This window comes from Apodemus sylvaticus, chromosome 8 (genome assembly GCF_947179515.1).
Source record: "Apodemus sylvaticus chromosome 8, mApoSyl1.1, whole genome shotgun sequence".
Lineage (NCBI taxonomy): Eukaryota > Metazoa > Chordata > Mammalia > Rodentia > Muridae > Apodemus > Apodemus sylvaticus.
In genome coordinates, this window is record NC_067479.1 from 105,372,923 (window position 1) to 105,388,529 (window position 15,607).

Sequence of the window (15,607 nt, forward strand, 5' to 3'; positions counted from 1 at the left end):
ATGTAAAATTTTCCATGAAATAGTCAATTTTAACATGTTGGTCTATTTATTTCTTGAATTTTACCAGAAATATTTTCCATGTAAATCTTCAATTTTATCTGAGAATGTTTATAATTCCACCTTCAATCAACTTAGAATTATCTTTATGCCTATCATTTTATCTGTATAATTTCCATGATAATCTTTAATTTTAACATGTTTTTCTATATATTTCTTCAATTTTATCAGAAATATTTTCCATGAAAATCTTCAAGTTTATCAGAAAATGTTTATAATTCCACTTTCAATCAACTTAGGAATACTTTTATGCCTACCATTATTATATCTATATAAAATTTCCCATGATAATCTTTAATTCTAACATGTTTTTCTACATTTTTCTACAATTTTATCAGAAATATTTTCTACATAAATCTTCAATTCTATCATAAAATGTTTCTATCCCATATTTCAATTAATTTAGCAATGTTTTACATGTCTACCACTTTACTATTTAATATTCCATGAAAATTGTCAATTTTAACTTGTTTATCTGAAATATTTTCCATGTAAATCTTTAATTTTATCATAAAGTGTTTTTGCTTCCTTTTTCAATAAATAAAAAAATAAAAATATACAAAACAAAATACTATGTTCTGGTGTGCATGGGTGTTGGCGTACTACTCTGCATGTTTCATGCACACTGGAAGGTCTGGGAAAAGATGGGAGAGAGGAGAAACATGATCAAAATATAGTGGTATGAAAAAAGTTTAAATTAAAATATCCTTAAATAAAAGATCTGAGAGGACTTAAAGAAAGAAAGAGAATAAAAAAATGCTCATTCTGGAAAAAAAAAGTAAAACTTTCTCATTTTAAATATAAAGTCATTTTATATAAAGAAAACTTCCAAAGATCTATATTAATCTGTATAAGCCAAAAATGAATTAAGGGGTCAACATATTATACCTGTATAATCTAGATATATTCCATTTACTTTGTAGGAATAATAAATTTATGCCCCAAACAAGGGCATAACTATAAAATATTGAAGGAGATTAAATAAGACTTAAAATTCTATTTGTCAAATTTAAGGATTCAAAGATTAAATATCTTTGAAGTCTTAAAGATTGAACCCAGGAACTCATATTTGCTAGGCAAGTATTTTACTATTGAGCTATGGCCCTATCCCTTAGGGTTCTTATGATTTATTTTGATTATGTTATTTGCATGTATGCATGTGCCTGTGTGTGCATATTTATCACTTGACGCAGTATGATAGGAACAAAACTGAAGTCCTATGAAAGAGTAGGAAGTGTCCTTAATGACAGCCATTTTTCTAGCCCCAACTTGAGTCGACAGCTCTTTGTTTTTGAAACAGACGTTCACTATGCAAGCTGAGCCTGTCTTTGAACGTGCTGTGTAGGCCAGGCTGGCTTTGAACTTCCTTTGGGATTTCAGGCAGTATCCCATCATACCCGATACTAAGGGTAGTATTGTGAATATGGCAACACTGCCCAAATGGACATACAAATGCAATGCAGTTCCTGTCAAAATCCCAGCTGCTCTCATTTCAGAAGTAGACCCCGGCAGATCCTAAAATCTGCGTGGAAATAAAAGCATCCTAGAATAATTAAAATAATCCAATAAAGATGAACAGCAATAGAGGTCTTATAATGGCCAGTTTCAAAGCTGACTGCCAGGCTCCTAGCATTGTAAGACTGCTGCTGACAGAAGAAGAGCTAAATAAGCCAGCAGAACAGAGCTGAGCAGTCAAGGGAAGACACAGTGTGGGTAACTATTTCTACAGGAATGTCAAGGGCTTTGGAAAAAGAGCCCTTCCGAAAAATGGTACTTCAACAACTAAGTCAATCAGGAATGTTGTTTTGCACAAAAAAAAAATAACTTAAAACATAGCAGAGGCCTAAACATAACAGCTAAAACTGTAAATCTCTTCAAATAGAGATGGATGTCAGTCACTGTCCTGGGAGTAAACAACTTGTTTCTTAGATGTTTCAAAAATTATAAGTGATGAAAAGAGAGAGAGAGAGAGAGAGAGAGAGAGAGAGAGAGAGAGGAAGGAAGGAAGGAAGGAAGGAAGGAAGGAAGGAAGAAAGAAAGAAAGAAAGAAAGAAAGAAAGAAAGAAAGAAAGAAAGAAAGAAAGAAAGAAAGAAAGAAAGAAAGAAAGAAAGAAAGAAAGAAAGAAAGAAAGAAAGAAAGAAAGAAAGAAAGAAAGAAAGAAAGAAAGAAAGACTTCCCTCAACCAGGGGCCATGCCTAATCTCTGGATATGATCTGGTTGAGGGATGGGTCACCTACCCATCTCAAAAATTTTAACCCTGAATTGCTCCTTTCTAAAGAAAGGAAATATAGGGACAAAGAGTGGAGCAGAGACTGAAGGAAAGGCCATCCAGAGAATGCCCCACCTGGGGATCCATCCCACATGCAGACAGACGCCAAACCCAGACACTATTGCTGATGCCAAAAAGTACTTGCTGACAGGAGCCTGATATAGCTGTCTCCTGAGAGGCTCTGTCTGAGCCTGACCAATACAGATGTGGATGCTGGCAGCCAACCATTGGACTGAGCATGGGCACCCCAATGGAGGAGTCAGGGGAAGGACTGAAGGAGCTGAAGGGGTTTGTAACCCCATAGAAAGAGCAACAACCAGACCCCACAGAGTGCCCAGGGACGAAACCACCAACCAAACAGTACACATGGAGGGCTCCAGCTACATATGTAGCAGAGGATGGCCTTTTCAGACATCAGTGAGAGGAGAGGCCATTGGTCCTGTGATGACTCAATGCCCCAGTGTAGGGGAATAACAGGACAGGAAAGTAGAAGGGGGATGGGATAGAGGGTTTTTGGAGGGGTAACAAGGAAGGAGGATAACATTTGAAATGTAAATAAAGCAAATGTCTAATAAAAAATGAATGGTACAGTAACTTGGAAAACAGTGTGGGGGCTTGAGAGATGGCTCAGTGGTTAAGAGCATTGGCTTCTCTTCCAGAGGTCCTGAGTTCAACTCCCAGCACCCACATACTAGCTCACAACCCTTTGTAATGGAATCTGATGACCTCTTCTGGCATGTCTGAAGACAGTGATAATGTACTCATACATATATATATATATATATATATATATATATATACATATACATATACATATACATATAATACATATATATACATATAATAAATCTTCTAAAAAAAACATTTAAAAAAAAGAAAACAGTGTGGCAGCTCAGCAAGATGCCAAACATCGTCTCCATATGACACAGAAATTTTACTACTAAGTGTATATCCCAGAGAATTGAAAATGTATCTTCAAAAAGCATATGCATTTGTTACAACAGTCCCAACATAGAAACAACCCAGTGCTTATTGTCCTTTAAGTGACAAAAATGTGATATATGCATGGACTAGATTATCACAGACGTTAAAGGATGTGAGGTAGTGATGTTAGCACGTGAATGGATGGACCTTCGTTCCTGCTAAGAAGTCAGACATAGCTCTTGCTCTTCTCTTGCTCCTCTGTCCTTCCTCTCCCCCTCCCCCTCCTTCCTCCTTCCTCTCTCTCTCTCTCTCTCTCTCTCTCTCCCCATGTGCTCATGACTAGCCTCTACTCTTATCTCCCACCTTTCTCTGACTCTACTACCCTCCCCATGCCTTAAATAAACTATTCCATACTATATCCACCCTGTGACTGGTACCTCATGGGGAAAGAATGCCTCAGCATGGGCCCACAGAGGCACCACCCTCCCCAAACCCCCTCCCCCATCCCCACCCTCCACTACCCCCACCCCCCACCCCCACCTACTCCAACCTACCCCCACCTCTCTATCACCCCCACCTGCCCTCCCAACCATACCCTACATCATATGGAGCCGCTACCAAACATATTCTTGGCTTCCTTTTCTTTTTTATAAAACACAACGAAGACTGTTAACTATTTTGCTTACTGATGCTTTGACATTTGAGCCCTTGTTGATCCTAGAGGGCTGTCTCTCCCTCCCAGCCTCAGCCAACTGCTAGAGTTAATAAAAGGCCTGCCTTTCATAAGAAAACAATCTAAACAAAAGCCACTGCCTCTAATGAGGAGCTTTTACACCTGGGCCAGCATCCATCCACCCTCGTTGTCCTAAAGGCCAGACGCAGACATTTGGAACTGCCGCCTACATTCAACAGACCCACAAACCCATTCACATCAGGCAATCCTAAGCCTGTCTATCTTGCTTTTCCTGCAATCTCAATAAATGTTCCTGCCTGTGTCTTGCCCTTATTCCTACACCATATTGATCCTGATGCTTCCTATGTAACCCTGTATTTCGTATTACTCCTTGGTACCTATGTTCTGTAAGTAAAGACATCTTAAGAGTCAGATCTCTACTAATATGGCTGCATACCTGGTCTCAGCAATTCCTGGGCGCCTATTACAATGTCACCCTTCCAGCCTGGCTCCACCTTATTTTTCCCACTTGACTTCTTATATCAGACAATCATCAGGGTTTCCATACACAAAATTTTTAGCCTACAATATCCCAGCATTGTCACTGTGCCTTTGTGCATGTTGGCCTCCATCTAAAGCATACACACAGAGAAACATACACACATATACATACATACATACATACATACATACATACATACATACATAATACACACACACACACAATCCTGAGCATTTGCCACCTGTTCTTTACTACCATTATTCCTAAGCCACCACCAGGTTCACTTCATACTACTCCTTTAGAGCCCATCAGGACTTCCAACCTTGTGCCTGACATGTTCTCCCTCAAATCCCTGAGTCCATATATCTGCTCTGGTTGGAAGTACCTCCAAGATAAGGCCCTAAGTGTCCATATCTGAAGTCACCAGAGTACAGCTGTGACGGCTTAAATGAGAATGGCCCCCATAGGCTCATGTGTTTGAACGTGTGGTTCCCAGTTAGTGGGACTGTTTGCGAAGCACTAGGAGGTATGGTCTTGTTGGAGGAGGTGTGTCACTGAGGGCATGCTATGGGATTTAAGAAATCTGCTCCACCTGATACAGAGGTCTCCTGGGAGGCTCTGCCAGATCCTGACCAATACAGATGTGGATGTTCACAGCCAACCATCGGATTGAGCACAGGGAGTTAGGGGAAGGACTGAAGGCGATGAAGGGGCCTTATCTGGCATCAGTGAAAGGGGAGGCCCTTGGTCCTGTGACAGGCTGATGGCGTAGTGCAGAGGAATGCTAGGGCAGTGCAGCGGAAGTGTGTGAGTGGGTGGAGGAGCATCCTCATAGAAGCAGAGAAAGGGGGATGGGATGGGGGGCTGCAGAGGGGAAATCAGGAAAGGGGGATAACATTTGAAATATAAACAAATAAAATATCCAGTTTTTTAAAAAGAGAGAGAGAGGGAGGGAAGGAGGAAGGAAGGAAGGAAGGAAGGAAGGAAGGAAGGAAGGAAGGAAGGAAGGAAGGAAGGAAGGAAGGAAGGAAAGAAGGAAAGAAGGAAAGAAGGAAAGAAGGAAAGAAATCCATTCCAGGTCCAGTGTCTATCTGTCTCTCTATCTCTCTCTGTCTTTGACTCTCAGTCTCTGTCTACCTCTCTATCTCTCTGACTCTGTCCTACTCTGTGTATACGTCTCTTTGTCTCTGTCTATCTTTGTGTCTTTCCCCCCTTCTGCCTGCATCCTACAGGTCACAAAGCTACTGCTCTATGTCATGCCTGTCTGCTCCCAGTCATGACAGTCATGGACTAACCCTCTGAAACTCTAATGCTTTCTTTTATAAGAGTTGCCTTGGTCACGGTGTCTCTTCATGGCAATAGGACACTAATTCAGACAACAGCATAGAGTTAGGAAATTATTGGCAACTCAGTAAATGTAATGTTTCATTCTTTAATGTAAGACATGTCTGGGGCAGGCACATAAGCTCCTGAGTGTGAAGTCCTTATCCCATGCACACGGGTATAGCCTTGTGTGGTAAGGAAAGAGACTAAAATAATAGCAAATCACATGCACAGTGGGAAGAGCTGGTAGGGAAAGTAGTGCAGGCCTCCAGGACCAGGACACAGCTCAACTCACACTGCTCCTCCCATTCACGCTCCTCCTTCTCACTGGCTTGGCAGTGCAGCTGGGCCTGCTTCAGGGTCCAATAGAGCTCCTTTGCCCTCTGCTCCTCTTGAAGTCGAATCTGTTCTTCCCCTCTCCTCCTCTCTTCTTCCTCCTTCTTCTGAAATATATTGAAACAGAATGGCATTAGAATGAGGAACCATCTGTGGGATTAGAACAGAAATCGCAGTGCCTGGAATAAAGTGGCCAGCAGTGATCGGTTCCACTCTTGATTGCTACACAACTGAAATGTGACAGTCACACTAGGCAAGAATCAAATGGATCAGTATATTGATGCAAATTTTATTTGCTGATTTGCAGTACTGGGGATTGAACCTAGACTCTAGATCAGCAGTTCTCAACCTTCCAAATGCTGCAAGCCTTTAATACAATTCCTTATGTCACAGTGGCCATCAACCATAAAATTAGTTTTGTTGCTACTTCATCACTATAATTTTGCTTCTGTTGTGAATTGCAACGTAAATACTTGTGTTTTCCGATAGTCTTAAGTGACCCCTGTGAAAGGGTCATTGACTACTGAGGGGGTCAAGACCTACAGGTTGAAAATGAACCCTCACTCTAGAGCCTCGGGCTTGCTAGGCAACTGCCTGCCACTAGGGCATCCTGCCCAGCAATGCTTAAACTCTTAAGTTTTCTACAAAGCTAAGAGGACTCAGCTACCCTCAGACTTGCTTCCATTAGAGGTCAAGAAAGCATGCAGGTAAAGAGGGCTGGGCCTGGTCTTTCTAAAGCCTGTCCATCTGGACAAAGGGGGGTGACTTGACTAATCTGGATACAGGATTGATAAGACCACAGGTCTCCAGGTTTTAAATTTCTTACAAGTCCCACTTACAGGTTACAAAAACATTGTGTGTGTGTGTGTGTGATTTCCTACCTTTGTTTACATAAAAATAACATTTATGCACCCAGTATTTATATAAGTAGCTAATGAAAAGTAGTTCACCAAATCTCCTTTGCCACTCTAATATGCTATTGACCCTTAAATTATACATAGGTGCTGGGAATTAAACTCAGGTCTTCAGGCTCTTACGGCAAGCCTGCACGGCCTGAGTCAGCCATCTCCCTGCATCTAACACTGCTCATTCTTGATTTATCAATTCTAAACATTCACCTCTGCCTTTGATCTGAAGGGAAATGGAGGAGGAGTGCCTCTGGGGGAGAAGGGGAAAGGGAAGACTGGAAGAAGTTGAGAAAGGGGAAACTACAGTTAGGTTTTATTGTATAAGAGAAAAAACTTTAAATGAAAAAATAAATCTAGCTATTAAACAAAACTATCTTTGATTCTTGTGTTTTTAACATAGAAACGAACAGCCATATAGCAGAGCGAACCAAGCTGCTAGTTTCAATTGCAAAGAATATGTTTTTAAACCTTTTAACATACCACAACTCGCATGTGCTGTGTAACTCACAACTTGCCTTTCTACCAAGCGACCGTTTTATTCTTCTCATAAATGATAGAGTTTTTTATGAATGATGGCTTCTTAAATTCTGTAAAACATGGCAGGGAAGGGACTTTTCTTATAAGTATCTTTGCCATAGCTGTTTTTGCCTGGGTTAACTATTGGTTTTTCTTAAAGTAGAATACTGAATTTGCCCCCCCCCCCAACTCCTACCAAGCATAGCAAACAATGTCTGAGTTAAACCAAGTGTGAGTTCTTTAAAGAGAGTATAGCTCCCTTTTTCAGAGGGACACCCTTCCCCTTAGAACCATTTTTTCTTTCTTCGATGAGTTGTGCTGGATGTGTTTTAAATACCTCTCCATCTCCAGGACCCATTCTGAGCCTTCCCTGAGATAGAGTCCTGTGTCGCTGCAATCTGCTCTCCTTCCTCAATAACATATCTTAGGGTACACAGAGCCACTTTCTGAGCATTTGACTGAAAATATCACCATGTTAGCCTCACATTCAATTCCTCATTTAGCTGAAGATAGAATCTGATTGATTACACATTGCTACCTTGTCTTCCAGTGTTACTGTTACTTGATTTTCACCTGCTTTGTAGGGTACTTGGTTTTCTCCCTGGTGACCTGCTATCTTATTACCATGGATATTCTAATACATCTTCTTTTTTCTTCTTTTCTTTTCTTTCTTATTCTTTCTTTCTTTATATTTTGTTATTTTGGTTTTCGTTTTCATTGAAAATAGATTCTTCTCTCATAAAACATATCCCAAGCTCAGTTTCCCTTCCCTCCACCTTTCCCAGCTCGCCCACCCCCTTTCTCCCTGAGATCCACTCCCCCTCTATTTTCCTTCAGAAAGGAGTGGAACATGACCCATCAATCAAGTGAGCAGGGCTCCTATGACTTCACAGAGACTGAAGCAGAGCATGGGGTCTGCATGGGTCTGCACTGGGTCCTCTGTGTATACGCTACAGCCGTCAACTCAGGGTTTTTGTGGGATTCCTAACAGTGGGAGCAGGTGTGTTTCTGACTCTATTGCTTGCTCTTAGAACATTTCCTCCTATTAGATTGCCTTGTCCAGCCCCAATATGAGGGATTTTGCTTTGTTTTATTGTGTCTTTCTTTGTCCTGTTTGGTTGTTGGTGCCAAAGAGTTTTCAATAGCGTACCTTGCTGCCGGTTTTCTTCAGGCCAGAGTCTCATGTCTGTCCAGAACAATACATATTTTTGATATGAATAGCTTCAATGAGTCCCAGCACTTCTCTTTTTAATAGGACTCTTAGTAGTCAAGCACTGGTCAGCTTGAATCAATCTCCTAAAGACTCCATATCTTTTCTCCCTTGTTTACTATATCTTGTCTTCTCCTGTTCCTGGTTGAAGTCACTGACTTTATCTTCCACTTTACGCTGTGGCATGTGTGATTTCTAACACCTCTTTCTTATTTGCTAACTGTCTCCTTCTTGGGGTGGCATTCTGCATTTGTTTTGGAAGTGCAACAACAGCTGGGTCTCTGAAGACTGAGACCTTTGTCATTCCCATAGCCAATAATTTTGGCTAAAATTTATTTCTGTGATTTGTTTTGTTGTATTTACATGGCTTGGTGCCTGCCCTTCCTAGAATAAGAAGGATTTCATCAGCTATACCCTCCCTGTCTGGTTGCAGTTACAAGAGAAGTCCAACTTGAATGGGAAGCTAATTATGGAATCAGCTTTGCTCCATGGCCATTGCATGAGGAACCATCCATTTCTCAGTTTTAAATATTTATTTTATTTATATGAGTACACTGTTGCTCTTTTCAGATATACCAGAAGAGAGGATCCCATTACAGATGACTGTGAGCCACCATATGGTGGATGGGAATTGAACTCAGAACCTCTGGATGAGCAGTCAGTGTTACTAACCCCTGAGCCATCTCTCTAGCTCCCCATTTCTTTGATAAACCATCAGATGGAAGGTTCTGGGGCTTTTCCTGTGTGGTATCTAACCAGGAGTCAGCAGTGATCAGGATGCAGGCAGAGCTATCATTAAATCCCCTCACCTGGACCTCGTGATTTATGGCAGCAGGTCTCAACCTGTGGGTTGGGACCCCTTTGGCTGGGGCATTGCATATCAGATATTCACATTACAATTCATAACAGTTGTGAAATTACAGTTATGAAGTAGCAACAAAATAATTTTGTGGTTGGGGGGGGTCACTACAACATGAGGGACTGTATTAAATGGTCACAGGATTAGAAAGGTTGAGAACCACTGTGTCTTAGAGTTTCATTGCTGTGAAGAGATACCTTGACTTCAGCAACTCTTTTAAAGGCTGGCTTACAGTTTCAGAGGTTTAGTTCATTATCATCATGGCAAGAAACATGACAGCATGAAGTCAGACATGGTGCTGGAAGAGCTGAGAATTCTACATCTTGATCTGAAGGCAGCCAGGAGGAAATGGTCTCTTTTGCACTGTAGGAAGCTTGAGTACTAGAAGCCCTCAAAGCTGGCCTATTCAGTGACACACTTCCTCCAACAAGGCCACACCTTCCGATAGTACCACCTCCCATGGACCAAGCATATTCAAACTACTACACACTGCTCTATGGAAAGTCATGTTTTGAAATACCTCATTGGTCAGTTTCTTCCTCCAGCTTTTTCCCCAGAAGTGCCAAGGCCAGATAAGGTCCTGCATGAATTCTAATTCTCATTTATTCATTTCACATGCTCCCTGACCTCTTCTCGGGATATAGGGTGGACATCAGGCTGTGCCCTAAACTGACCAGCACCTTTCTGAAGTGCTGTCCTTGAAATACTGCAATTTTTAGAGTAAGAGTTTCTTATTACATCTTTAAAGTTTATTTCATGTGCATGTATGTATGTATGTAGGGCACATGCATGCCATGGTACTCGGCTAGGGGTCAGAGGACAGTTTGTGGCAGTCAGTTCTCTCCTTCCACTAGGTGGATCACAGGGATAGAACTCTGATCATCAGACTTAGTAGCAAGAACCTATACCTACTAATCCCTCTCACCTTCCCTAATGGAACAGTTTTAACCTAGATCACTATACCCTGAGCCTAAGTAGCCAGAAAGAATAACATTATAACTTGTTTATTCAAGTAAACAACCATCATCATGAGGCACAAACTGATAAATAATATATTTATATCAATAAATTATTACATGTGACTATATAGAATCATATTGGAAACACCATGCATGAATTTATCAATCATATCAGATACCAGCCTCTCCCCTGAGACTATAAAATGGAGCATGTAAGACAGATGTGGAAGGTACCCACTACCTAGTCCCTTGTCACATCCTGAAAAAATTGCTGCAGCAAAGACCTTCTGCCTTTGTCCCTAGACTCCAGTTCAAGAACTTTCTCTTGTCTATGACATACATCCAATTGTAAACAACATCCAAAACTACCCTAGCCATTCTACGCTAGGAGAAGAAATTTTCAGACAGCAGAGCCACATATGTGAAAGCCCATGTGTCACAATAAATGCCAGCTTGTTTGTGAACAAAGTTACTCACTGTAGCTAGAGTGGAAAAGTCAGAATTCTAAGGTGTATGTGTTTGAGAAGCCTTCTGACCCCCAAGAGGCGAGGCCTGCTGTGAGGAATAAGGTGCTGAGATTAAGGGAGCATGGGGCTTAAGGGCAAAGTTCAAGTATTAACTGGGGGTGGGGGGTGGTAAGTGGCATCCTGATGGATGGGACCTAGTGATGTGACTGAAGAACAGCAGATTAAGAAAACTAATAAGGAACGCCAAGGTTAAGAAGGAAGGATGACTGTGAAGAACCAGGAAGAGGGATCATTTACGGCAGAGAGCAGGGAGCTGAAACGAAGCCTACTGAGACATTCAAAAGATAAGAAAGCTCCCAGGGACCGCTGGGTGCAGTCATTGGAAGTGGCTACAGATTGTGATGAGAGCAGACTTCACAGAACAGAGGGATAGTTATCTAGACACCACAGAGAGAAAGCAGAGATGACCACAGACAGCCCATCAGGACATCCAAGATGAGAGAAATGTAGGCTTAGGGTAGACACAGGATGGCTTCTCAGATCTTCGGCTCAGATCCCTCTAAGATAGACATGGGAAGGGTAGGTTAGATATTTGGCTTTGACATGGGGAATTTTAAAGCAGTTCCTGGCTGATGTAAAATCCACAGCGATGTCTCCAATTCTAATGCATTGTAAGCTGTTTTGACTGATGCTGGCACAGCCCTTCAGATTTTACCTAATATATTTTGTTTTCTTCCTCCAGGGTTCCCTAATCTCTGACCATGGCCACTATATCAATCAGAACACAAGACACTAATCAAAGCATCCTGCCACAGACACTTCAAATCTATCACCTACCCACAGGGTCTTCCAGGAAGTCAGTCAGTTGACTCCTGTCAGAGCCAAAAGTCTCATATATGAACTGTATTAATTCGCTGTTACAAAGCACACTGGCTGTGTGCCTTAAACAAATGACTGCTTCCTCATGGTTCTAGAGGTAGCACGTCCTACCACAGGTCAGCAGGGTTCATCCGTTCTAAAGCTTCTCCTTGACCTGAACATGGCCACCTTCCTACTGCCTCCCACCATGTCCAATTGATTCTCTTAGAAGGACTCTAGTCATATTGTATTCAGGACCAACCAACACTCAAGATTGCTGGTAAGGACCTTGCCTTCAAATACAGTTATGTGCCTAAGTATTGGGAATTTCAGACTTCAACAGATTTGTGGGGAATAGGGGCTGGGTGGAGGTATTGAGAGGGTTGTGAAGTGACAATTGAGTTGGGTCAAATGGTCAGGGCTGATGTGTGATAAGTAAAGTGATTTCTCCACTTCAAATTACAAGGTGGAGTTTCTTCAGTACCCATCTGTGTGTGACAGGAAACAGAATGTTAAACAACAGTGTCACAGCTCAGCTGTTTCTCCTCTTCAGAGTGGGACACTGACCAGGGAGCCAAGCAACTTCAACAACCTCCCCTCTCAAAGGGAAACAACTGGCCATTTACTGTGACAAAGACAAATCTCCTCACAAAGATGTAGACAACAAAAGAAAAAAGTCTGTAACTACAAATCCACAAAATTGCATTTTTCTCCTCAAGGACCCACTAAAATGGCTCAACTCTCACAGCAAAAATTACCTAAGCATTCTCATTGTTGTGGCAAGCACCTGAACTGTCGGGCTAGTCTGACACCACTGAAGCAGCCAAAGGCCAACCCAACCAAGAAGCAGCTACACAAATACATTCCACACAAGAAGGACACAGCCCTATGCTGGCTGCTCAGGGCCCTTTGAGATTATTCAACTGTAATAATATTACATCAGTAATTCATCAATAGCAGCACACTGCTGAGGCTTGGGTCTCCCTAATGCCAATAGAAGATATCAAGAGATAAATGCTTTTTTTCTGGAAGGCATCAATATGTTGACTGTATTCTTATTCTTACAATACCACTGTACACTGTGAGATGCTACATTCCACAACAAGAAGGCTGGGACAAACTGTGTTGTTCATTCCTCCCTCTCTAAGTCACAGAGCAGAGCCGGGCAGACAATAGGTACGCCCTAAATGCCAAATAGATTAATGAATAATAGTAAAGACAACAGAGATTATGATCATCAATGAGAGGAAGAAGGGGAGCCAGGTCATGTTGTCCCACTCCTGACGGCCTACCAAGTTTTTAAAACTTTATTTGTTTGTATTTTATGTATGTGGGTATTTTGTCTATCTTTGCCTCACTTGGGTTCAGTGCCCGAGGAAGCCAGAAGAGGGCATTGGATCCCCTGGAACTGGAGTTACAGATGGTTGTTAGCCACTGCGTGGGTGCTAGAAATCAAACTCTAGTCCTCTGGAAGAGCAGTGTTATTTGAGGGGGGGGGAGGGAAGGGAGGCAGGGATGAGACAGGGGTTCACTATGTGTCTCTGGCTATCCTAGAACTCGTTCTGTAGACCAGGCTGGCCTCAAACTCAAAGATCAGCCTGCCTTGGTCGAGTGTTAGGATTAAAGATACGGCCCACCACAAACCAACTGCAGCTGGTGTTCTTAATCACTGGACCAAATCTCCAGCCCTGAAGCCACAATTTTCAAGAGTAAAAAAATGAGACAGGGAAAGTTTGACCACCATTTACGATCTTATTGGGATCAAGACCCTGCTGTTTGGTGAGGATGCCACACAGCCACTAAACTGAACTCTAACATAAAAGTTAAAGGCCAGGGGAGGAAAACCAGAGTGGCCTCAAATCAGGAAAATGGGATTGGCAAGGAATTTGGAAGTTAAGAAGGAAAGTGAAGGGGCCAAAGGAAGAGAGCAGAATTCTCTGAGAGCCTTGTTCTGTGATCTTGAGTGGCAGAAGCATATAGGCGTGGACTTACAAGAAAGAAAGAAAGAAAGAAAGAAAGAAAGAAAGAAAGAAAGAAAGAAAGAAAGAAAGAAAGAAAGAAAGAAAGAAAGAAAGAAAGAAAGAAAGCAAGCTACAAATGGTATCTGGCCCTAGCACCCCTTTTCTCTAAAGAACCACATTTATATGCATGTGCATTGCATCTCGTGCCATCAGTACACCAGATAAGAATTGGTTTGGGGTTTGCTTTGTTTTATGGGCATCTCCCCTTATTTTTATTTTATGTGTATAGTTATTTTACCTGTATGTACATCTGTGTCCCACATGCATGGCAGAATCCACAGAGGTCAGAGGATCCCCAAGAACTGTAGTTACAAACTGTTGTAACCTCCATGTGGGCACTGGGGTCTCTGGAAGAACAGTCAGCGCTCTTAAACTCTCAACCATCTCTTCAGCCCCCAAGAGAATGGCTTTCTACTCTGTGAGGTCTTTGTTTTATTGTTGCCAGGTACCAGGATTTGAAAGAAGGGCTATGGGCATGTTAGGCAAGTGTTCTACCACTGAGATACAGCTGAAGGCTTTTTTAAAAGCTGAAAAGCCTTTTAAAAACAGATTACCAGTTTGTACTGTGTTCTATGCTGGCCTTCCATTGCAACTGCACACAAAGACTCTGGGGTATACATTTTTTCCATTTTCTAAAGTAAATTTTCAGCATTGTCTTTTCAACAACCTAGACAATTACAAGAAGCTGCCAATACCCGAAAGCACACAATCCTGAGCAAGCCCCACCCCCTCTCAACCACCAGCTTCTCAGATTCTCTCTTCTCAATCCACTCCAACTCTTTTCTTCAGAACCAAAGCCTCAGCATGGCTGACACATTACCCTCCATGTCCATTCCTTCTGAGTCTGCCCCTGTACCCAACTTCCATTATAGTTGCTACCATCTGCCCCTCCCTCAGGCTGTGACAAAGACCTTGCCCTTTCCTTTCATTCTAATGCCACCACATCCTGTTAATGCAGCCACTGCCATTCCTTTCTGCCTAAGGGTCACAGTCTATTTCAATTTCACATCTTAGCTATTGAAAAAGAAATCTCAGCTATAGGAGTTCTCTAGTGGAGTTTTTTGGGTCACTTAGGTAGACTATCTTATTATCTGCAAATAGTGATAGTTTGACTTCTTCCTTTCCAATTTGTATCCCTTTGACCTCCTTATGTTGTCTAATTTCCCTAGCTAGTGCCTCAAGTGCAATATTAAAAAGATAAGGAGAGAGGGGGCAGCCTTATCTAGTCCCTGATTTTAGTGGGATTGCTTCAAGTTTCTCTCCATTTAGTTTGATGCTGGCTACTGGTTTGCTGTATATTGCTTTTACTATGTTTAGGTATGGGCCTTGAATTCCTGTTCTTTCCAAGATTTTAAGCATGAAAGGATGCTGAATTTTGTCAAATACTTTTTCAGCATCCAATGAAATGACCATGTGGTTTTTTTCTTTGAATTTGTTTATGTAGTGGATTGCATTGATGGATATCCGTATATTGAACCAACCCTGCATCCCCAGGATAAAGCCTACTTGATCATGGTGGATGATCATTTTTATGTGTTCTTGGATTTGGTTGGCAAGAATTTTATTGAGTATTTTTGCATCAATGTTCATAAGGGAAATTGGTCTGAAGTTCGCTTTCTTTGTTGGATCTTTGTGTGGTTTTGGTATCAGTGTAATTGTGGCTTTGTAGAAGGAGTTGGGAAGTGTTCCTTCTGTTTCTATTTTGTGGACTAGTTTGAAGAGTA

General features: G+C 41.7%; 1 protein-coding gene across 1 annotated transcript in view; it reads right to left on the bottom strand.

Annotated features, from left to right (window-relative positions):
• Positions 1-15,607, bottom strand: part of Sh2d4b (SH2 domain containing 4B) — a 100,702-nt gene that overhangs the window by 49,063 nt on the left and 36,032 nt on the right. The window contains exon 4 of the mRNA XM_052190203.1: positions 6,045-6,192. Coding sequence (XP_052046163.1) covers positions 6,045-6,192 — 148 coding nt within the window. The remainder of the gene's footprint in view (positions 1-6,044; positions 6,193-15,607) is intronic.